Here is a 25119-nt window from a genome sequence, read left to right as displayed (position 1 = left end):
CCACCACAATTTCTTCGCTCCAATCTTCATCATCTTCTTTAGCATCTTTGCATAAGGTTGGGACGTTAAATTTGAAATTTCATATCACTTCTTCAGCATCTTACAAGAATAATTCTTAAGCCCCGAAAAACAAACCTTCATGCAAATGGTTTCATTGCTAAGCCTCAAAGAAAATGAGAGAACGAAACAATACTTTATTAAATTCGTGCTAGTTTTCGAAAAGTTATCATTAAACATTTCATTTCCAGAAAGGTACTATGAATACACCTTCTAGAGTCTGACAAATTTCAAACCTAAAAAAAGATTAACGTGGAATCCGAACTGAAGGGAATATAACCCGGGTCTCCCACACCCAAAGACACGTACGCTAACCGCTTAGCCACGAGGGAGCTCAAAGAAACATTAACTTATTAACTCTTGCTTATTTTTGATTTTAGTGAGTTAGTTAAAGAGAGTAAAGATTATAAATTATTTAGAAAAATAAGCAATACATTATCTATAAAATAGTATTTAATGAACCAATAATTGATTTCAAGATTTTTCTTGTAATTTGAGTCCTCATTAATTACGATACCATAGCTGCATACAAAGATGACTGGCCTATAAGGAAGGTCTCTTAACAGCTATTCGTTAACGTAAGAGCACTTTGTGGTTATTATCTACTTGGCTACGTTTATCTAAGTAATTCACTGATATTCGAATCAAGTAGTCATGTCAAAGAGTACACTATGTGGAGTTTGGTTTCGGTTTTGGTAACTCAAACTCCTTAAGAAGTTAAATTCCACCAAATCCTAAGCTTAATTTGAGCATTTTACCTCTGACTCAATGAAGTATTTTTTATAAAATGAGTGAATAGTTGAAAAAACAACTTTTTTAAAAAAGAAAAGCAATATTAACCGACTTTAACACAGGCATTAAAAAACAGAAAATGGCTAAATAGGGAAAATGGAAAAATAGGGAGGCTAAAAGCTGAAAATAATTCATTCCTATTGTTTATAATAGAATTTGTAGTCTATGCTAACAAATTAGTGCGTCATAAAAGACAATAAAAATAATTTTATAATAAGCATTGATTTGTTTCGTTTGTCAAGTACTCCATAAAAAATATAAATTTGTTTCGTCTATAAAACAAAGTTTTTGTACATAATAGAAATTCATTATTTTCTGCTTTTGAGCGCTTTAGTATTAATATTTTCAGCTTTGAAACGTTTTTATTATTTTCTGTTTTCAAATGCTTTATTATTAATATTTTACGCTTTTAAGCCCTTTTCTTATTTTCAGCTTTTTTAACGCTTTTGTTCAAATCTGTTGTGCTTTAGAAGGCTGTTATTTTCCCTTTTTCAGATTTTTTTCCCAATTTTTCTTTGCCTCATTAGTTTAGTTAGATACCTTAGAGGTGGTACACTATCTTAGTATAAAATGGATCGGCCTATGAAATGCCATGCCTGAATTAATATACAGTAGAGCGTCGATTATCCGAACGTCGGTCAACCGAACGACCGCTTAACCGAACTGTGTACTCGCTCGCTTAAAGGATTTTTTTAAACGTTAATTTTGTGTACTGTGTGTATTGTTCATGCAAAATGCGTATGTAATATGTACATATTTTTGTTTAATAAACTGTACCACATACTATATATTCCTACTAAAGTTGCCTTTGTACGTTACTTTGTAATACTTAAAGAGATGCCTGTTTTTATGAATAAATTTACTGCACAGTACTTCTTTTTGGCAAATAAATATGTACAGTTCGATTATCCGAACAAACCAGTTTTCCGAACACCCATGTCCCCCAATTACTTCGGATAATGGACGCTCTACTGTACTTTTAAATTGTTGTAAGAATTACAAAATTGTACGTGAGCACACATACAGTACTATAGCACGGCCAACAAGAGATGGTCTCTGACGTTTCTTACCACATACGGTGGAACATTGCAGCCCATACTTTGATACAGTGTTACCAACCACGATCACTCTGTCTTATACCATTAACTAAATTGCCACTACAGTTGCACCGAAAAAAACCTTGACACGCGAGTAGTGGCAATGTCACTGCGAGCTGTCAGAGACGTTCTCTTATTGGACGCACTATAACTATCAACTGTTGAGACATTTCATGCCCTAGCTCTAAAGGCAGTGATCATATCCTGACAAACTTTATAGTAACTCTGTGAGAAAATGTATTTCTTGAAACTAAAGAAGATTAATCAAACTCGGTACATTTATGTTCAAGTTATGTGTGAATACGAACACAATCCAGTCAGTACGTTACGTCATTATCACTGTCACCCGTTGAGTAGTTTCATGTTCTAGCTCTCAAGACTATCATCAGATCCTGGTGAAGTTTATAAGGGACCACCGGAAAAGTACGCTCTTTAAAACAAAAAAGCAGCCTAAAACATAAAAATTGGAGCACATATGTTGAACATACGCGTGATCATACACACAATTATGGTATTAACACTGTTAGTCATTGGGAATCTTCATGGTCTAGCTCCGAAAACTATTGCTAAATTGTTATGAAATTCATGTGGAACGACCGGGACAGTAAATTCTTTCGAAGTTATATATACAGGGTGTCCCAGGAGGCAATATTTTGAGAAATGTTAGTATGGGTGATTCTAAGCAAAAATCTTCATATGAACATGGGTCCTAATCTCAACGGTTTGAGAGCTGCAGGTTGTCAACCATTTTGGACTTCATGTTGCTTATTGCTTACCGTGTATTTATTCAACAGTGGTGAGACATAACGGATTTGAAAGGTGATGGAATGGCCTTTCCAACGGTATGTAAGATATAGCAGTGGAGTCTTTGGAAAAGAAATTATTGAGGAAAATTTCGGAATCAGTGTTGCCATCCAATATCCTTAAACGACCTTAACTTTCCCAAATTTCCCTCAATAGCTTCCCTTCCAAAGACATCACTGCTGCATGCTGCATACCGTTTGGAGCTAGACCATGGAATATCTCAACGAGCACTTTGTGAAAACAGGAGTTCAATATCTGTATGTTTCTGTATAACCTTGGTTGAAATGAATTCGATTTTTTTTTAATTCCTTGAAAGGCTATAGTTTTCCGACAACCCCATATAAATTCCATGATGATACATATAAATAGGTCGAATTTAGAACCTTTTTATGAAGCTAGTTAAAAGAAGAAGATAGTATTTTGCATCCTGAGCATTATACTAAGCCGCTAACCTCAACAGCACGACGGATAGTCTAACATGTAAGGATAATATCAACAATTATTCCCATACGAATACATGGGTAACATAGTTTTGAATGTGCATATCTTGGGATCAACTAGGTGTATCATGTTAATCGATAAACTAAATTCCTAATGTTTAGCTCTCTATACCCTAGCCAAACTTGATGGTAATCAATGAAGTGGCTCTTGCGATGTTGTCTCCCAAACAGACAGACCATTATAACGGTAAAGACAGACAGATAAATCCGAATGCATACTGAGTAGAATTGGAAGATCTCTCTTACGCTTGCTTCAACAATAGTAGTTTTGTTTCTGTTTAAAACTCATTCATGCGAATAGAACACAGAATTATATCCAGCAAACTGATGGAACAGAACTTGGTGTTTATTCAGTATAAGACTTAGATGTGTGTGTGTGAGAGAGAGAGATCCTTTTGTCATTCGTTTGCACTGTAGGTAGGAGCTGGTAACGTAGGTGTTGAAATGGGATTGCGCTTGACACAAAGCATTCCCATTGTTACCGACAGACATAAGCATTAATGGGTAATGAAATTCTCACCTCCTAATTTGATTCTGACTCTCCGGGGGTAAATACGAACTGGAAAATGCATCAAATAATAATTTAGACTCAACACGGTGGTAACATAGGTTTCAATATGGTTAATTATTGTAGTACAAAAAAGGTATGTCTTCGTGGGAAATAGTTGTTAAGTATCTAGTAGTATTTTCATATTATAGTAGGCAAATATATAAAATATTGCTATACAATAATTAGTCTTGTTCAAAAAACTTTCCCACCCATCTTCTTTTGAAACGCCATATTGTGGCAACCGTACTTAGAAGATTACAATATTGTAACACTATAAAAATATATTATTTTAATCGGCAAAATAAAATTCATACTTGTTTGATTTATTTTCCACTGTGGGTTACAGTACAGAGTTTTTAAAAGAGAAACAGGTGACCCATAACTTCAATGCAGGTCCGTGCCCAGTTTTACTTAATCATTCGAATAATTGGCAAATTGATACAATATTAACCAGATTTAGTTTCCAACATTAGATAGATTGATAAAAATAATAATACAAAATCCTATTGTTATTTTTTATACTATGTATATATTTAGAATTGGAATCTGCTAAATGTATTTCAAAACTCAGGCGTGTGAGATCCTTTTGCACAGCAACCCACAAATTTTCGAAACCATTTCGACGGGAAAAAATAATATATTAACTACTATTGCATTCCTATAAAGAAAACCACAGGACATGTATTTATTAATTTCTTTGTCAAAAATAGCTAATGTATGTGACGAATCAATATTATGGATACATAATATTATATTATTCTTTTTCTCGCTGTTATATATCGAAATTTTCGAAAATTTACTTTGAATTCAAGGGAAAATGGCAAATATTTTTCTTGGGGGTCAGAAAAGGAGAAGTACAAACTTTTCTTAGGTCGAGTGGCATGAAATACCTAAATACGGGCCTGGTCAGAAGTAATAGCCGACATTGACTCAAAACATATCGTATATTCTGAAAACTCCTTCGGCTCCTGGTGCTAAGAAAATTTAGGGCCTCTTCTCATTTGTTCGTATTCAGCCAAGAGCCACAGATTATATGACCGCGTCCAAGTACATTAAAATTCCCATAGCGGTACTGAGTGTACAGTCATATGCACGAATTACGCTAGCAGCCCATAAGCAATAGCGTCGTAACTAGAACATTCGGTCGTGTTGTTTTGACATTATTTCCAGTATAGATCCATTTTCCACATACCATTATTCAATCCCGATTTCTTTTGTATCATGCTTCTGGAAATTTTGCCCTCCTTCAGTCTGATGATTAACAGGGCTTATGTATGAGTCTCAGTTCTGCGGAAATTTCCGGGTTTTCACCTAAAAGAACACATTATTTATTTCGCATCTAGAGACGAAATTGTAAAAATTTTGTTTTCTTCGTGTTGTTGTCAGATTTGTTAATGAACCAAGGCAATTTTTTCTGCTAAAAAGCGTTTTTACATTTTTTCTTGTAGTAATACATGAAGGAATATAAACAAATGAAGAGCAAATAGCAATAGCCTGTGTAATAGCCTGAAAAAGCAAGTGATCTTACACCTTTCCAATCGAATGTCCCCACCGGGAATCGAACCAGGGACTGCTCGTAGCGAAAGCGAGAATATTAACGACTACGTAACGCGGGGCTATTTACATTAGGATTTTGTTGTTTCTCCCTGCAAGTGTAAGATCACTTGTTTGAACTAACATTGTAGCAATTACACCTAACAATACCAATAAATATTGTGTTCATCTTTAAACAGAATGTTTTAAATATTTATTTGTCATGTATTACCCATGCCGACCACATTTGCTGCTACTACTCGATATATATCTTCCAAATATGCACTAAACTGCCACGAAACTGAATTTGCATAGCTATAATATGCCTGGAAGAGAAAGTAATAATAGTATATCTATCAGGCAATGCCTGTATTCTACAAAACTTCCAAACAATTGTGTTAAAACACTATAAGATTTTATTTAAAGTATTAAGATCTTTTTCGGAGGAAATTCAATACACAGGAAATTAAAACAATAGAACAAAAATAGTGGTAAGCGTTTCCGAATACAATAGAAAATGATGCATTTGCACACTACCCTGCCGAATACTACTGAAACTATCACTATTAGCAGATTTTGAGAAACTTAATATAAAGAATATTTAATAGATAAATTGTGATGCTTTAAGAGCTAATAATGATAGAAATATAAATAGATTACTTTCCTGCAATGTTTTTGTAAAAGATGCATTAAGTTTTTACGTTTTTATTACCACAAATTACCATGGCGTGTGACATACTAGAAAAGATCAAATTCTTAGTAATTACTTGGAGACACTATTCCATGGCCATCTATTCTGCACATTGGAAACCACAACTATCACAAATAAGTGAAAAATATTTAATTCTCCCAACAGGCGATTCAAGTCACACTTATATGGTTCGGAATTTTACGGAATAATTAGTAATCAAAAGAATGTTAGGTAGGAGCACTCCCCTAAGCAAGGTGGGCTACAAAAGTTTGCCTCCCCCCTAAATGTCTTGTGCTTCTGAGATATAATAATACATCATTATGTGCTATATTGGTACAAAATACAAATTAGATACCTGTAGGAAATGATTTATTTCAAATTCAAGTTGGTTCCGTTAAGAAAATACAAGATTAAGAAATGTTGAAAAATTTTACTATTAACCTACTTCCCGTTTCAATAACGGTTTATCGTCATACAACGAAAATAGTAACAGATAGCTGGAAACGGTCTTTTGTAAACGATTCAGCATCTCACAACGTATCATGACTGTCTACAACAGTACCGAAACCAGAAGTGATTCAAATTTACTATTACTTATGGTTTCAATATTGATTTCCGTAGAGCATAAACGGTAAATACTATTAATAAATATAATTCTTTTGCGACCGATTCAGTGTCTCAAGAGCAGGTTCCATCTGCTCTTTTAACCCCCTATCCAAACCGGAAATTTGTAAAATTAGTCATTTCCGGTTTCAATATTTATCGTCATTGAATAAAAACGATAACAGTCAGCGAGGTTTCTTTTGTGTGTGTGTGTGTGTGTGTGTGTGTATGATTCAACGTAGGACTAGCTTGGGAGAGTAATACTTCTGGAAGTAGGAACTAAGTGCACGGTTCTGATTTGTTACCGTTGTCTGTGTCTTTGCCACGAAGCATACATACAGCAGAAATCAAACGCTTGTTGCTGCCGAGCGTGCTAGCACAATATGCTAGCAATGGAAATTGCTTTCGGCGTGGATTCAAACCCGATCCAAGGAAAGTTTTCTTTTTAATTTTCATAATTTTTCATTAAAATAAGATGAAAATAATACTCAAAAAGTGATTTATTTACTTTTGTGCAGATTAGTAGTACTAATAATAATAATAATAGTAGTAGTAGTAGTAGTAGTAGTAATAGTAGTAGTACTAATAGTAGTAGTAGTAGTAGCAGTACTAGTAATACTAGTATTAGTAGTAATAGTAGTAGTAGGAGGAGGAGGATGAGGAGGAGTACTAGTAGGAGTAGGAGTAGGATTAGGAGTAGTAGTAGTAGTAGTACGAACTGGTTAGAAGCCCCGCAAAACTCGTTTTGTTCTACCTTGACTCCCATGATATAAATTTTGTAACAAACTTAAAACATCTAGCTAGGGTAGCGCGTAAAACAGCTGGCTAGGATAGCGCACGAAAAAACCGTACTTCCGGGAGTATTACTCTTCCAAGCGGGTCGTTTCAGCGTCTCAAGAGAACATATCTAGACTTTCATAATACTCTACCGAAACCAGAGGAGGTTCAAATTTAATATTACTTCCGATCTTAATACTGATTTCCGTAGAGCAAAAACGTTACTTGTTATTACGATATGGATATTAGCAATCGATTCAGCGGTCCAAGAAAGTGTCATATCCTCTCTTAGCCATCTATTCAAAGAGGAAGTGGTGGAAATAAACGATTTTTGATTTCAACCTTTATCAGCATGTGAGAAAAACAGTAAGGCATGTTGAGTAATGTTTTCTTTTTTTTATATGGATACTGCTTCCGACGAACAGATTATCTTTATGATCTTAATACTCTATTTAAACAAGTACTGTGGGAGCATGGTTCAGTGATAGAACGCTTGCGTGAGGTCCATGGTTCGATCGCCGGCCAATTAAATTTATGCTGGGCAACACCATGTCCGTGAGTTTTCTCGGGATACTTCCGTGTCCTCCCACATTCTCATTCCACCAATGCTTCCACCATCATTCACTTGCTTTAATCATCGTCTCCCTTAGCTTAAGGACATAAATATTGAACGCTAAAAAAATATTTATTTCATTTTCATTTTTAAACCAGTACTTCACTACTTCAAATATGAACATAGAATTAGCATAGTTTGGAAGTCTTAGTTTCATACTATGAAACGATATTATTATTATTATTATTATTATTATTATTATTATTATTATTATTATTATTATTATTATTATTATTATTATTATTATTATTATATGTGGGGAGCTAGAATGAAGGAATATAAGAATAATTATCTTTGCCTCGCATTCACGCTGAGTATTTTTTAATAGATGTACAGTAGTTTAGCATGTTCTACTTATGACCTACCTAACATGTTTTGTCCCCCCACCCAAGTAGCTGCGGCCCTGGGTAAGAAGATGGACCTAATTACCTGAGGATCAGGCCGACTGTAATAGCTAGAACGTAAAGACAGTGGAGCTTATAACGACCCACAGTTCGTATATTTATATATAACTAAGGCTACTGATTTTCATTTTAAAAAAATACCCACAGTATCATGATATTACCTTTCATTGTAAGATGTGACACATTAAACTTTTTACACACCTTAAAAATGGTACATATAGTGTTCACAAGATGGACCTGCAATTATGCGTTATTTATTTATTTATTTGTTTATTTTTTGTTGCTATGACAACCAATTTCACATCGTCGAATTACAATATGAACAAAATAGCAACGCATAACAACTGAAAGAGAAATTACATCCTTTTTCTCATATTCTTCTTCTTCCTTTCTTAAACAGCTTGTGCATAATTTAAAAGTGAATTCTGCCCACAAATACAAGTAAGGAAGGATTGAAATACAAGTATAAATACCGGTACAAATCATTGTAAGCTGAGATAGTTTTTGGGGACTAATTTGAGTTAATCTTATATTCATAGATAGATACCAGCAGATGTGTGGGAATTCCAACCAGAATTGATGATGATCGCACCGGATTCAGTCTCCTAGCCACTCATAAGCTACGGGCTTAATAGTGATACGAATCTGACTATAGGGTTAACATTACTGAGCTCCGAGACGCAACTAAATTTACAGTTTGCAACCTACATCGATTCTGTTACATTTGTTAAGTTTTGTTAATAAATTTATTGGTAATACTAGTTGATATGCCCGTTCTTCGCGCGGGGAGAATAGATATATCAGAAAAATTTGAACCTTCTTTCCTCCTCGATACCTATTTGACTGAAAAATTAAGTATTAAAAAATATAAGATTCTCTACTCCTAGAGTACATTTTGAACTCCCATATCCCCTTAGGATATGTCCATCGATTAACGAGACATAATAAAAACCTTGAGACAGGAACCACGTTTCAAGTTTCATTTAAAACCAGTAAGCAGTTTCCTGTGATGCGATCACAACCAACAAGCAACATCAATTCCAATGTGATGAAAAATATAGAAATTACAACGTTACTCACTCCTTTAAACTGGAAGTTTTGAAAATGTTGGGACACGTGCCCGATTATTTGTAATGAGGAGTTTATATTATAAAGTTCTGCTAATGTAGGTATACTTAGAGCATAGGTAGAGGCAATTTATAAACGTAACATTTCTCCCACTGCCTTTTTTTTATTATAAGGTTATTATAAATGATGCAATACAAAAGTAAATCTAAACAGTTCACTGATACTTCGTAAAGAAAGGTATCCCAAGACACAAGCAGCTTAGGGAAGGATCTCCATAGAACTCCGAGCAAGCTAGGTGGATTAGATTTAAGATCCCCAATGGTCCACACAAGCAGAGGTGGAATAGAAAGCGTGGATTACAAATCTCCACGCAAGCTTGTAGGCTGATTTCCGAGCAAACTAAGTGGGCAGGAAAAGGGGGCCTGGAACGCCGAGCAAGCTAAAGACTTTGGGTTAGGTAGGTCTTAGAGCTCCAAGCAAGCTAAAGTAGTGTAGACGACCAGCCGTAGACTGATAGTAGTTGCTGGGATCCTATTGGTTTTATAGCTGCTCCAGTGTAGCGGTGACGCTGGTAGTCCTTTGTCACGTGACCAGTGGTGTCCCTGTCGCCTGTTACTGTAATAAATCATAGTAGAAAGCACATGGTTGATGTTTATAAATATGATCACGTGTCGGTTATTATTAAACAGAGCCATCTGCAGAATATTACAATATACATATTTTTGTCTTCCTAACTTGAGGGATTCATGAGATACTCTATTTTTCGAATTAATTTTGAATCCCATATTCCTTTAAGATATGCCCTTTAGTCAAAGTGGTGATTGAAATAGAACTCGAGGTAGGTACTAAGAAAGTTCCAGGATTAATTTTGAAAATTATCCCAGTGAGGAAGAAAATAATGGAAAAATCCCCCTTTTCTCTTTACGCGGGATTTGCTTAAATTGCTGGGACACTTGTTCACATATTAGGCGTCTACGTGCCAAATATCATCTCCATAACTTCAGGGATTTATATGGTACTCTATTCTGGGCAAGCCATTTGAAACCCCTTTATCCCCTTAGTATACACATTTTTAATGAATCCTTTCACACTCATTGCTCTCGTAGCGAAAGGAGTTTTCAGTCCAAATCTCATATTTTCAGATGTTACCTAGGCATATTTATGACCTAAATTTTCTGTAACTTACTTTCACTCTTCCATATAACCACATATATTTCTCCTCTTTCCCATTCCAGGAGCGAAATATTCAGAAACGCTTAGATACATGTTTTCTTCCTTTTTAAAATTAAGAGTTTATGTACCGAATATTTATTCCTAATTTTAGTAAATATAAAACGATTATGAAACGATAATCATGTTAGTTATTCTATATTGTTGCGAAACATAGTCGCTTACTTTGAGGGAAGAACGGAGACTGAAAGTACTCGAAAACAAGAACCTAAGACGAATATTCCGACCCAAGAGGAACAGGAATGGGGAATGGCGGAAACTTCATAACGAATAACTACATAATTTATACCATTTACCAAACATTGTTAGGGTCATCAAATCTAGGAGGCTCAGATCGGCAGGTAATGTAGCCAGAATGGAAGAAAGTAGGAATGCTTTCAAAGTTTTAACTGGGTGTCCAATCGGAAAACGGTCATTAGGAAGACCTAGTCGCAGAAATAAGAATACAAAAATAGAAACTGGATCCAGTTGGCTAAGAACAGAAGTCAGTGGAAAGCTCTTGTGAATGCGGCATTGAACCTCCAGGTTCTATAAGCCATAGAGTTAGTAAGTTAGTTAACTTAAACCAACCTGCACATATGGTATTTTGTGAATAAATAAAGGGAAATTTTAATATTATAAAAATATCCCCTTTTTGCCCTTAGGAGAGGAATTTTCAAAACTTCTTAAATATGTATTATCTTACTTTTAGATAAGAGTTTACTTATAAATCAAATTTCATATCTTCTACTTAACCGAGTCCTTATTTGTTAAGGCGACAGACTGCTAAATATTTTTGAAAAACTAATATTTTTTCTTTTGCCCGTTTTTCGTGAGTAGAAAGAGGTAATAAAATGTAACTTACCACAATAATAGATAATGTTATTCTACACCCAAAAATATGAATCTTAAGAATTTCCAGTGTTGCCATCCATAGAAATTACAGTGTGACCAGAATTTGAATTACTCAAAAATCTAGGTTAAGGCAGCGACTAGAAAAATGAACTCAACGGTAATAGATGACTTATCACGCTGTCTACTTTTTAAATAATGTTTCTATTTATTTTATAAAACTTACATAAATTATTACAATCATTTTATTATAAAAGTTACGTTTCATTTTAAAATATATCCCTCTCTACTGGAATTGTGTTTTAAGCGTATCCTTATTTTTAATTTTATAAAGTTGAAGCAAAGGATATTATTATTTTTTTTCTTTCTAAGTCGCGAAATAATTCTTTTCGTTAAATTGATAATAATAATTAGACAACACTAAATTAATCAATACACGTAGATGTCGTCAAATTTCAATATAAAAAATGTTTGTGTTTGAAGTTAGATGGAGATATCAAATCCCAATAGTGTTACCAACTGCGCCTGTGTCTACATTGAATTTCTATACATGATTTTATTTTATTTGTGTCCACTGAGAGTAGGTTGGAAAATATTTTATTTATAGATGGTTTGTTTATCATGTTATATATATATTGAATGTGAATTTGCTTGTTTGTCGTTTAAAAAAAGTTTTAATACTGCATAACTACATTGCGTCCCACTTTATAAGTAGAAATACAACTAAATTTTAAAACAAAGATATGCACGGAGGGGTCAAAAAGTTCCCGAAATTTTGTTATAGCTCTTTATTACCACAATAACAGTACATATGTACTTGATCGCCTTCACAGTTAGCATCTTCGGTAAACACACACACACATTTGTTCCATCGCTCCTGTGATTGGTGGAAGCACCAACGAAAGTCTTCTTTTGGTGTCTCCCGAAATTGAGGCGTCGCGTTGGTTTTGATCTCTTCTGCGTTGGCGAAAAGAAAAAAGCCCATTTTTAGCTTTGGGAAGAGCTAAACTTCCGATAGTGCTAAACTGTTTTTAAGACTATCAAAATCTCTGAAGCAGTTTTTTTTCTAATTCGCAGATGAACTTGATGTTTACGCGTTGCTCAATCTGTGAAATTACATCAGCTGGTTACCACACACTCCTTCGTTCAGCTACATTACTCGTACAATGTCTGTTATGATGTGTTAATGCTTGTCAAATTCATAATTAGGCACCATAAAGACTATAATGTACAAGATTCATTGTGATTGCATCAGAAATGCGAAAATAGAACAATATTCCGGGAAATTTTTTGACTGTCCCGCGTACTTCCAATATTCAGTGTCCTAAATCCATAACTTCCGTAAATTCGCTATACTTTCTTCAGAAACATTTTTCTAGTGTAATAGTGCTATCTAAAATGAATGGGTGGTTGATAATTTAGGAAGCACGTAGTATTCTATATTGGGAAGCACCCATTATCGAGAACAAACGTCAAGTACCTAGCACTACAATAGAATAATAAGTAATTATTTTATTTGTTCATTCGGTAGTATTTTCCCCTCCCTGCAAATTAACATATTATTCTAAAATAAACTTCAATTGGAACCCACACGACCACAAATGAAATAAACGAAAATAACTTTTCCAGTATTAACAAAACATATTCGCATGCACAACATTATTAATCAAAACCATTGTGTTGTTATATTTTTTAAACACGCACACACACAAATTAGAATTTTCGCTATTCATACGAAGACCGACTATGGAGAATATTCAATTTCAATGTTATTTGAATGGATTGGCAATCAACCTTACTTTATGAAATATTTGGAGAATCATTTGATGTGGTGTTTGGAGTAGTATGTTATTGGATGTGATCTGCTATTCTGAGGTATGTATATTCTGTTACCAGTCAGTCATTTTCTGGTTTTTCCGTTCTGCAATCTAATTGCCTAATTATGATATATTATTAAATCTCCCGTTGACTGCTTTCCCTGTATTATATGCGTTTGCACAATGAGATAATAATGGAAATGAAACCCTAGTTCACCGCATGGTTAATGATTTTGTTTATTATTCTCTCTATAATCAACATGTTTTTGGGTTTTGCTATCACAAACAAGTGATGTTTATTTGTTATTCGATAACTGATTAGTAAGGTTTTAAGACCTGTGCGATCTCTACAGGCTATTTTGCAGCTGCACGTTTTATATATATACTTTTTTAATTCGTGGCAAATGACCCACGGGATAATGCAATATTGGAAACATACATACTTAATTTCCTGATTACTTTCAAACTATCAGGTAGTTTCACGACTTTTTTTTTAACCTCACCGGGAAGAGATTGAGATGGTACCTTTATATAAATAACCCCCTCTCTCTTCCAACTACTTCCGTATTGTATTTCTAAGTTAATTCTAACGTAAAATGAGTTCACAAATATGTCTCGAAATAGAAAGATAAATAACAATGTTGCAATAATAAGCAGTTTGGAAGTAGGGCGTTATTTGGAGAGGGAATGAGGAGACAGTCCCCCACCCTGAGTTTGAGTTATGCATATGCTTTAATCAACTATATACTAATAAACATCGTGAAACTCTTTTATAAGCGGAGAACTTTGGACCCTTCTAGAGAATTCTAAACTAACATTGCTGCTGATTTGGAAAGCAGTGCCGTAGATATTTACGAATTTATTTATAATACTGTTTAACAATAAACTCAGAAGAATAGTGTGGGCAAATTAGACACAAATAATGAAGATGGGGGGAAAAACTCATAAAGAGATAAAATTTGGCAGGGATGTGTGGAATACTTATGCAATCATCATACTAAAAGTCCCGGGAAATCCGAGTAGAGCTTCAGCCGCCATATCGGTAAATGGCCGCCGCCGATGCCGTAAAACTACTTTTTTCGTTATTCCGTACACAAAACGTTCGTTATTCCATCACAGAGAAATAAAAGTCGGTACAGGTGTGTGGAATAGTAGTGCAGTCAACACATTAAAATTTCTGGGTAATCCGAGTGGAGCTTCGGCCATTATCTTGGAAAATGGATGCCCACTTATGCTGTAAAATGACATTTTTCGTTATTCCTCACACAAAATGCCAGAAAATAGTCAGAGAGAGAGAGAGATAGAAGTCGGTACAGACGTGTGGAATAGGGTCCAATCAATATACTAAAAGTCCTAAGAAATCCGAGTGGATCTTCGGCCACCATCTTGGAAAATGGCTGCCGCCAGTAACGTGAAACTTTTTTCGAAACGAGTATGGCAGATTTTGTTCTAGTCAGGTAATTAAGATCTAGTCAATTAACCTTAACAGATGTATGCGTTGTATCCTCAGTTAACATTTTACACTACAAAGTTTTGAACCAGCAGCAATGTGCGGAAAGGAACAACAATTTTATAACATATAATTATTTATTGGTTTTAAAAATGTTAATACAAATATTTGAAAATGGGTAGTGATTTCGTCTGTCTAAAAAGATAAATGGACCTTTCTCACTGATATATTCAAATTACAACTTTCGTCTTTTTGCTATCCATATATAGATACATTCATGTTCGAAATCATGAGGTTCAGCCACATGCCCGAATTCTTCAGTACCAAACAATAGTACCAACATTCTTCAGTACCAAACAACTTACACAATCCTTGTCTTTATATAAACTTTTAAAAATGTTAATACAAATTACTGCAGTAGTACCGCACCGCACCAGTATCCACGTAGGGCAGAACACGAGCTGCCCAAATTTCTGCAGTTGCAGCCTTTCTCGCAAACAGATTTGCAGGTGCAGAAAATGAGCTCCAGCTGGCGGTTAGGAGCTGGAGGCTTTTCGATCATTACTAGCACTACATTATTTCCAAGTATCTGTCATCCTCATTCTATTGTCAGGAGGTCATTGCCCAGACGTTGTCGTACTTGGTCGTATACTCACAAAGAATGATGGGTGGCAGCCGCACTTGTTGGTGGTAAAAATTCCAGCTTTATTCTTACATGGATAGAAGTCTTCGCAATAGCTTCCATGAAGTTGTGATATCGCAGAGCATCCAGAGTGGAAACAGAATTCGGCGCCTCATACAAAGAAAGCAGATACTTTTCTCCAGCTGCAGCAACCGAAGATTTAGATTCATTATGGCTTGCAAATTATGGGCTCTCATTTAACCTAGGCTGGCTGTAGTCTTTTAGTTCTGTCTACTTTGTTCTCAATTTTTACAGAAGCTTGTTTCAGGAATGGAATATCCACATGTTAACCAGCAAATCTCAGAAAAAGGACAAGTAAGTCAACATCGTGTTCGACAACAAATACGTACTCAGATCTGGAAACGGACAATTCAACAGCAGTCTTCACTATAAAGCGTGTCTGCGTTAGCGAGTGTTTTCAGTACAGAGAATCCAGTTGTGGAAAGATGACGTGAAAACTGGACAATGAAGTGACTCTTCTTGCAATTGTTAGCAAGGAACTTTTCTTGAGGCGTTACCACTGGCGTTGAAGCTGTGGATATGACATTTGCTGACGGAATGGATCGCGATCGTCGTTTTTATTCAATTTCTTTGGTGCTTAGTTGACTATAGCCGTCAAATACGATAGTTGCTTGGCGCTCATAATGTCGATTGAGGTAAGCACTGTAATAATCAAAAACATCACCAAACGTTCCTTGTTGAGGGCATAGAACTTGATGCAAAAGATATCCACCATCTATGACAGTGACACTGCGTTCGGGATGATTATCATTTTCTGGATTTGCCTCGCCGATGAAATCAAAAACTTCTAACAATACCGACCTCTTCGTTTTTCTTTAAAAGAAATATAATCAGAGACAATGGTCTTGGTGCTAGTTCGTAGGAGAAGAAGCACTCTTTCAAATCTTCGTCACATTTAACGTCTCCAACCATTCGATAAAATAGTAGTGTAGTGTTTACAGGTACAGGCACATCATGTGTCCGCACACCACTTGTCAAAGAACATACCTTATCGCGTCGCTTTAGTTTTACATCCTTGAAATTGCTTCCAATATTACTTCGTACTGCTACAATCTCAATCTCAAAAGCACATCACAGTTGATTGTATCATCACCTGTGTTGCCGGTAATGATCAACACAGGTTCGTTGTGTTCAGAAAAAGGATTGTAGTAACGAAGCCAGCCGACCAACTTCTTGACATGGACATTGTCACGAGCTTTCTTTGAATGTTTAAGTTCTACGTGTGACTCACCTGATTTGTATGTAACATTACAAAAGTTTTTGAGGCTGCCGATAATTCCAGTTGTGGCTGGGATACTGAAAATCCATTTAATTACAACACTGTCTGACATTCCGCGATCGTGAGATAGAGCTCCAATACTCTTAACTGGCAGAATGAGACATTGTTCTATAGTCAAATCGGCCCACAAACCACTCCAGAACTTATCAGTTCTTCTAATGATAAAATACTCACTATCACAGTATTTTCCGTACTCTTCTGTTGATATTTTGCTTTGGAGAGTACACATTTCCTGAAGATACAAGTCGGAAAACTTCGAATAATTTAAATTTCCTGCAGCGTAGAAGTATGGAAGCATGCCATTAACACACTGAAGATGAAATTAGGTGTTGCTAGACCTCCGGCTTTTAGCCGGACCGTATGAATTTTGGACATAAAAATTGATGTCCGGCTTTGTACCCAAGCCGGACGCGCTTTTGTCCTCCTTTCCGAGTTTGGAGACTAATTAATAAAACAAGTCAACAACGTTTCAAGGTTGCCAGAATGAAGGTTGAATAAGTTATTATTATCATGACTTAACAAACAAAATTCCTTCGTTTGACTCTTTGCTGTCTGCTGTTAGAAAGCTAAAAATTGATGATGTTAACATGGATGAATTGTATGATGAATATTGTTTACTGAAGGAAATAATTTCGTCTGGAAATCTTCAGAAACTTGTATCTGATGAAGAAAAGTATGCACGAATTTTTAAGGAGTGTTCGTCGTAGCATCTTACATTTTCTCTATATCGAATTGTAATGCAGAATGTGAAAGAATGGTCTCAAGAATGCAATTACTTTGGACGGATGTTAGAAATAGAGTTAGTGTTGATACTGTAAAGGCTGAACTTCAAATCTATGTTAATTATAGTAGTGATGATGATTCTGAAACATGTTTGTGTGCCACAATGTATAATAGGTTCTAAAGTGACAAATCATTGATAGAAGCAGCTCAAACGGACAAAAAGAATCATTAGTATTGCTGCCTGTTAGTGAGTCATCATTTTGTAGTTGTACTATTTGTATTAGTTTACTTTAATCATGTATTAGTTTCGATATTATGTTTTTCTTTTTCTTTAAAATGTGCTGTTCGATATACGTAATCTGGAAGGATACTTAAGTTTCGATAAAAGCATTTTTTTAGTGATTTTTTAAAGTCAAAATGTCCTCCTTTCTGATTTTACAAATCTGGCAACCCTAGGTGAAATGCCCAGTTTCCACTTCTTTCAGCAGGTATGAATACTCGCAGGAGTTGACAAAAATACTGAACAGTAAGTATTGCCGTTCGCTAGTTTTTCTGTACTGAATCTAGGAACTGAATGAATCGTACAGCGTCATCCGGTGATGGTTCATATTCAATATCCTTGCTTGTTGTGCCGACTGTGAGTAGTTCGTCTTGGTGATAGCTGAATCCGAGTCTGAGTCCAACAGTGTGAACTGGTTTTGCTCTTGAAAGATGTAATTGGATAATGCTAGTTGTGTCAGCAATAAGCCCGCACTGCTCGTGAATATGAACAATAAAAAGACGAAGGTTGTAATTTGAATATATCAGTGAGTGTTTTTATCTTTTTAGACTTTTCCCATTTTTCAAATTTTTATATGAACATTTTCAAAATCAATAAGTATGTTATAAAAATGTTGTTCCTTTCCATACAATGCTGCTGGTTCACAATTTTGTAGTGTAAAACTGAACATGTTGTAGTAATTGAGGGTACATCGCACACGTCTGTTAAAGTTTAATTGACTAGGTCTTTATTACCTGAGTTGGAATAAATTATATCATAGTCGTTTCGAAAAAGGTCGTTTCACGATACTGGCGGTGTCCATTTTCCAAGATGGTGGCCAAAGATCCACTCGGATTTCTCACGACTTTTACTATGTTGGCTGGACCACTATTTCACACACCTGTACCGACTTCTATCTCTCTCTGACGATTTTTTGGAGTTTTGTGTGCGGAATAACGAAAACGTCGTTTTACGACATCGGCGGCGGCCATTTTCCAATATGGTGGCTGAAGCTCCACTCAGATTTCCCGGGACTTTTAGTATGTAGATTGGAATACTATCCCACACATCTCTGCCAATTTTTATGTCTTTATGAATTCTTTCCATCTTTCTGTCTAATTTGCCTACACTAGAAGCAAATGTTAAAAATATATATATATCCATCTGAAGATTTCATTTCACTGAAGAAAAACATTTATTGGTGCTGATGGAAACGAAGTTTCAGCTTGTTCTGCATGCATGCAAGTGACTCATGCTACCAATTTACATAAAAGTACGTATGATTTCGAAAATAATTTCAGCTTTACAAAAATGGTGCTGGCTGCTAAGTTCTCATTAAAAATATCCAATGCATGAGTGAACTCCAAAGCGCTATTATTATTATTATTATAATAATAATAATAATAATAATAATAATAATAATAATAATAATAATAATAATAATAATAATAATAATAATAATAATAACAAAAATTCCCTTTTTTTTTCGATTTTCCCGCTCAGATTCTCGATTCCTGCTCAGAGACATGCGAATTGTACCGCTTCAAAGGTTGTTTTATTCTGAAGAGAATCAGGCACGAACCATAATCCTAGTATAAATAAGGATGTCTCAGGAAATTTTTACCTGATATCTTGTTTTAAACGGAAATTTATGGTACTGTGGGTATATTATTTTTTGGCGGGCTTACTTTTGCACCTAGAAGATTGATAATTTGCACATACATTCAGTGTACTCCTTAGTATTTTGCAGATATATTCGAGATCTCTGCTTTTCCACAAGTTGTGTAAAAAGGTTTTTAAAAAGGGATATTTTAATAAATCTCTTTTTCGAGATTTTCCCGCTTCAGATACATGATGAAGACATGTGAATGGTAATGTTAGAAAATACTTTCCATTCTGAAGAGAATAAGGTACGAACCATGATCCTAGAGTAAATAGGGATGTCTTAGAAAATTTCCCGTTTTATGCGGGAATTTGGGGTATTGTGGGGATATTCTTAGCACATATGTTAATATTTTTTTTACCTTACTTTTCTAAATAGAAGCTTAAAATTTTGTAGACATATTCACTATGGCCTTAACATTTTTCAGTTGATTTTGAGATCTGAGATAAGAATAAAAGAGATTTTTTAACAAAAAAATCCCATTTTTTGCGATTTTTCCAGCCTCAGATACATGACGGAAACATATGAATGGTACCGTTTGAAAGACTGTTCTTTTCTGAAGAGAATAAAGTATAAAACATGACCATAGAATGTCTCATAAAATTTTTATATTAAATCCGAATCTTTTTGAGTCATCTGAGCCACTGTGGGGATGTTCTTAGATGATTGGTAATTTCTTTTCTCCCATCCTTACTATTCAAGATAGAAGCTTGAAATTTTGTACACACGTTTCGTACACCATTTAGTATTTTTCAGTTGATTTTGAGATCTGTGTGTTAACACAGGGTGTTCCGGAGGGTCCCAAAATAATAAAAAGGGATTTTTTCTACCAAAAACCTTATTTTTCCTCAAACTTTCCGTTTCAGGGACACGATAGGGAAATGTGAATAGTACCGTTTGAACACATCGTATAATAAGAAAAGGAAATTTCAAATATAATTTCTGGCAACACTATCAGGTTAACTTTTCTCAGATTAACATGATTTTCCAACCAGTGTTCTTCCAATGTTCTTCCAATGAATTAAATTTGATTATGAGATTTAAACTGACTGTTACTTCTTTTTAATTAAAATTCAGAGTTTCATGAATAGGGAATGAAAGAAACATGACTTAGCATGTCAGAAGACTACTGATGATGTGTAAGTAGAGACAAGAAACACACCCACTACAAAACATGCTACAGGCTAAACCAGTAACGTCTTAGTACTGTTCCATTCTGTTTTTTTTTTTTTTTTTTTTTCAGAACATGCGTCGTGTACTTACTTAACATCCTATATTACTGAGAAAGTAACCCTGACAGCGAAATTCTGATTTCAGATTTCCCAGAAATATAACTTTTTTTTTTCAACATTGTAATTATACATCACAAAAACAGTTTTCATATTTTTGTACCTAATTCGAAACGTCCATGTATTTTTCCGTTTGCAAAATATATCTTTAATAATTAAACACAGGAAAATGTAAGTGAACAATTCTTTCAGATGATTTTAAAGTGAAACTTTGGGTGTCTTCCCGTTTGGCCTTTTCTAGTTTCACCTTGTGCCTGTTTTCATTACTTCAGGCTATGATGGTAAGATAGTATATGCTACTTTGATTGTAAGGCGAAACAGGAATTCCCGTTTGCCCTATCCATTTCGCCTTACACCAGCGAAAGGAATTTTCAAATTATTATAGGGAATTTAGTGTCATTTTGGAAAACATTTGTAATGCTAGTAGTATTTACGTTTGAACGGAGAGAACAGCGTATAATCAAAGCAAGTATTCATAATACGGTGTTATTTGCGTAACTGTTTAAAAAATTGCTCATGTAGCCTTTATTTGTACCTCACACATTAAGACGAGAGCGGCGGAAGAACGAATATCAACAATTACTAAGACATATAGGTATGTATATATAATAGTTGTAATAAAGTATAAGTAATTTTGACATTGAAGCTTCTCTGCATGTTTCTAATATTTATTCTTGCAACTTCTCCAAAAGTTATTTTAGAACCTTAGATGTGGAACTTTTCTTAAATGGCATTCTAGCTAGTACACAAATACATAGTCCATTTTTTTTAATTTATAGTGTAACACAATTAACCGGTCGTAGTTAAGCAATATTCCGTCTGTCTTTGCTTTCTCGAGGGAAAGTATGACATTTTTTTTCTGTTGATGTTTAAAATTAATTTATTTTCTTCTCTCCAGGAAGAAGATTGCTAAGGGACATTACTGTAGTGAAACTGCATCTGTTGTCCCTATTTGTGGTGCCGTCAAACATTCTCTATATAACGAACGAGCATGAACCGGGCACCACTATCGCAAAGATTGAGTAAATTGAAGGTGGCAGATCGTGGAGTGAAACGCACGATGGCAAAAACTTTTATTGGTGGATGAAGGCGTTGACACCAGTAGAATTATTGTGAGTTATATTTTAGTAATCAAGAAAATAGTTTATCTTTTCCTACTTTCTTCTTGCGTTTTTTTTTTTTTTTTTTTTGAAATCGTGAAAAAATGATATGACAATACTAATAGAAGTAAGAATATTAATATTAAAGCATTTTCTTTAGAATTTCTGTGTTATTTCTATCTTCAATAGGGTTTCGGCACTGTTGGAACTTTGGAGAGTCTTTGTCAGTGCGACAGGATTGTAATGGATGGGACATTTAAGACTGTACCTTGCCTTTTCTCCCAAATGTACACCCTGCATGGAAAATATTTCGGCCAGGTATTTGTTCTCCTCTTCTGCATATTTCCCAGTAAAAAGCAAGACACATGTAAGATTACAGGAGGTAATCAGTGAAGAAGCTGAGAAATTTGGACTGCGTTTCAAATTGAAAGAAGTTTCTATTGATCCTGAGAAGGTAGCAATCAATGCTGTAAATAAAGTATTTCCTGGTTAAAATCAGAGGATGTTCCTTTCACTTCTCTCAGTCTGTTGGAGGAAGGTTCAGCCGTTAGGACTTTCTCAATTGTACAAAGAAAGCACTGAAGTGGAAAGATGGATTCGACATGCAGCAGCACTACCTCTGGTACCAACTTCCCATTTAGATGTAGTGTTTTTACGTTTGCAAGAACATGCGCCTGACGTTCTATGTAAGAAGGAGTTCCATGATTATCTGGTAGACAATTGGCTGGATGATGGTGATTTTCTCTGTAAGTATGTTTTCTTTCCTACATAAATAGATGGTGTTTAGTGCAAGTTTTTTTTCTTTTTTTTAAGTATTAAATCATTAATTAAGCTATTCCGAGCACTCTACAGTATAGCATTTTCCCCATTAACACCTCATGTAAAGTGTAATATAGGTTTTCTTGCGACGTGCATGTATTGAAGATTCTGCATACACTGATTTGTAAATTATCAAAAGAACACTTTCTTTTGATTTACAAAAGAAATAAATTAGGTTCACCCAAAATTTTGCTTCGACTTTCTAACGTAGATTCTCCTGCAATCCTTTGAATTTTTAATGTGCTAATGATGTATTTTTACCTATTTGTAGTGACTTGTGGAATCACTTGGAAAACGATCAAGAACGAACGACTAACAATGCAGGACAGTGGCACGTCAAATTACGAAGAAAGGCATCAGGGGATCGCTTAGATACACATTCTTTCATTGAATTAATGAAAGACAAGCAACGTGAAAATGAAAGATTGCGAGTACTTTTTTTAAGTGGATTATCAGGAAACACTTAGAAAGCTAAAGTAGAGACGGTTTGACGACAGGATTCACCGCCTAAAAGATAGACTTAAGAACAGTGAAATTGATGTAATTTCAAATACTGATGCTGTTTCATATTATATCGACATAGAAACTTGATATGCTATTTCGGGTGTGATAATAAAATTTATGTTCTTCTAAGATATTTGAGTTTAATTTGTCTGGAATAGAAGAGACGTTGCAGTTGAGAATAAGATAAATTCCTCTTTGTTACAGAAACAGAGTGAAAATTCCCTTCTATGTTATAAGGTCAAGCAGGAAAAGGCCAAACGTGAATTCCCTTTCCACCTTAAGATAACATCCTTATCGGTTGTATGGCAAAATGTTTTGAGGGCATAAGGCGAAACGGAAAAAGCCTAAACGGGCATAAATTAGTATACTAAAATATATTATAAAAAGCGATAGAAAGATTCAGAGAACATAGACATACAAAGTTTGATTTATAATCTGAGTTGGTAGTTTCCACTTTTTTTTTTTTTAATTCTGTAAAGTTTTGTCTTTCCCATCGCTATATTTGCTATCGGTACGATTTTTCTAACATTGACCCATGTTCTTTTATTTTACCAAAGATAATTTGGGGTTTTAGCTTTAGTGAAAATGGCAAAACTGCTCTTGTAGAGCAACCTGTAAAAAAAAAAAAAAAAAGCTATGTACCTAGGTATAATAAATTGAGTTCTTTTCCTTTTTTGACTTGTAAGATATACTATTTGAAGGCCTTATGTTTGTAACTATTTTCTCATAATGGTTGTGACATAGTTTAGATGGGTCTCATAAATTGAGTGGCCTAAATTGTATATTGCACATCTGATATACAGGGTTGTCAAGGGTGTGAAAACGGTGGAATAAATTTAGAACACTACCAAAAATATGAAATCGAGGTTTATTGGTGTGATGCATGACAGAGTGAAAATATTCCACTTTGCATGAGAGCCTCTGCGACCATTTTGGAAGGTATCATACTGGATTTTAATTAATTCAGTGAAATGGGTACTTTACGTTCCGATACTATTGTTGAAATAAGGTGTGATTTCGTAACGATAGTATAGTAATTTCCTCTCTGCTTGTTTGCATCCTGAACAAAATTATGATCATAAATTTACAATGACAAGTTTTTGTATATGTTCTAGACCTATGTGATCAAAATTTCATTAACAAAGAATATAGAAAACAATCTTGTTAATGTCTTTAAAAATCACACTTTATTTCAAAAATAGTAGTGTATAGTAAAGTCTATATTTCACTTAATTAACTCAAATCCAGTATGTCAACTTCCGAAATGGCCGTAAAGGCTCTCATGTAATATGGAATATTTGCATTCTGTTTTGCATCACCCAAAAAGCCTCGATTACATATTTTTAGTAGTGTTCTAAATTTCTTTAATCGTTTCCACACCCTTGGAAATCCTGTATATGTAGGGAATATACAACCAGCGACACAAACCACTGTTTCAATTAATGCATGTAAATGCTTCAGTAGGAGACAAAAAAATGCATAACATTTTGTGATTTCAGCAAAACGTTTACCTGCATAATGAATTTTATGCACACAAGTGCATCAATTAACATAGTTTTCATTATGCATTTAGTTGCATCCTTAAAAATTATGCATCTAAACGTTTTGCTGGAGTCACAAAAGTTATGCATTTTTTTGTGTCAACTAACGCGTCTGTGGTTCTGTGTGTATTCGAATTAAGAGTTGGCAAAACCTTGTGTAGAGAACCTCTAGAAAAAGAAGGGTTAAACGCTGATATGCTAACCAATTTTAACAGAGCAAAAATAAATTTGATCATTAATAGATTAGTTTCAATACTACTAATAATAAATTGAAGACAACTATCCAGTAAATAGAGGTATTTTATAAATTGCTGTCGTGGTTTAGTGGTACTACGGTGATTTTTTTATGTGTAACATTCTTCTTTCGATTCCGACATCTAAAAGCAAATGGACTTTGTGGTGATGCGCGAGGATTTTTTGGC

The 25119-nt window shown here is 34.7% G+C and overlaps 1 protein-coding gene and 1 long non-coding RNA gene across 2 annotated transcripts in view; both read left to right on the top strand.

The window, feature by feature from the left end:
* The window catches only part of LOC145661985 (uncharacterized), a 141607-nt gene that overhangs the window by 99152 nt on the left and 17336 nt on the right, over window positions 1-25119 (top strand). The gene's annotated exons all lie outside the window — the stretch shown is intronic.
* On the top strand, window positions 21949-23251 carry LOC145661984 (uncharacterized). Its single transcript, XM_081727329.1, has 2 exons — window positions 21949-22579; window positions 22924-23251. Exons 1-2 carry the CDS (start codon window positions 22336-22338, stop codon window positions 23022-23024), a joined length of 345 nt encoding a protein of 114 aa, XP_081583455.1. The 5' UTR covers window positions 21949-22335; the 3' UTR covers window positions 23025-23251.

The sequence above is a fragment of the Thermobia domestica genome, chromosome 10 (genome assembly GCF_964235325.1).
Source record: "Thermobia domestica chromosome 10, izTheDome1.hap1.1, whole genome shotgun sequence".
Lineage (NCBI taxonomy): Eukaryota > Metazoa > Arthropoda > Insecta > Zygentoma > Lepismatidae > Thermobia > Thermobia domestica.
Note: the sequence above shows the minus strand (reverse complement) of the source record. Positions and strands in the feature narration are given on the sequence as shown.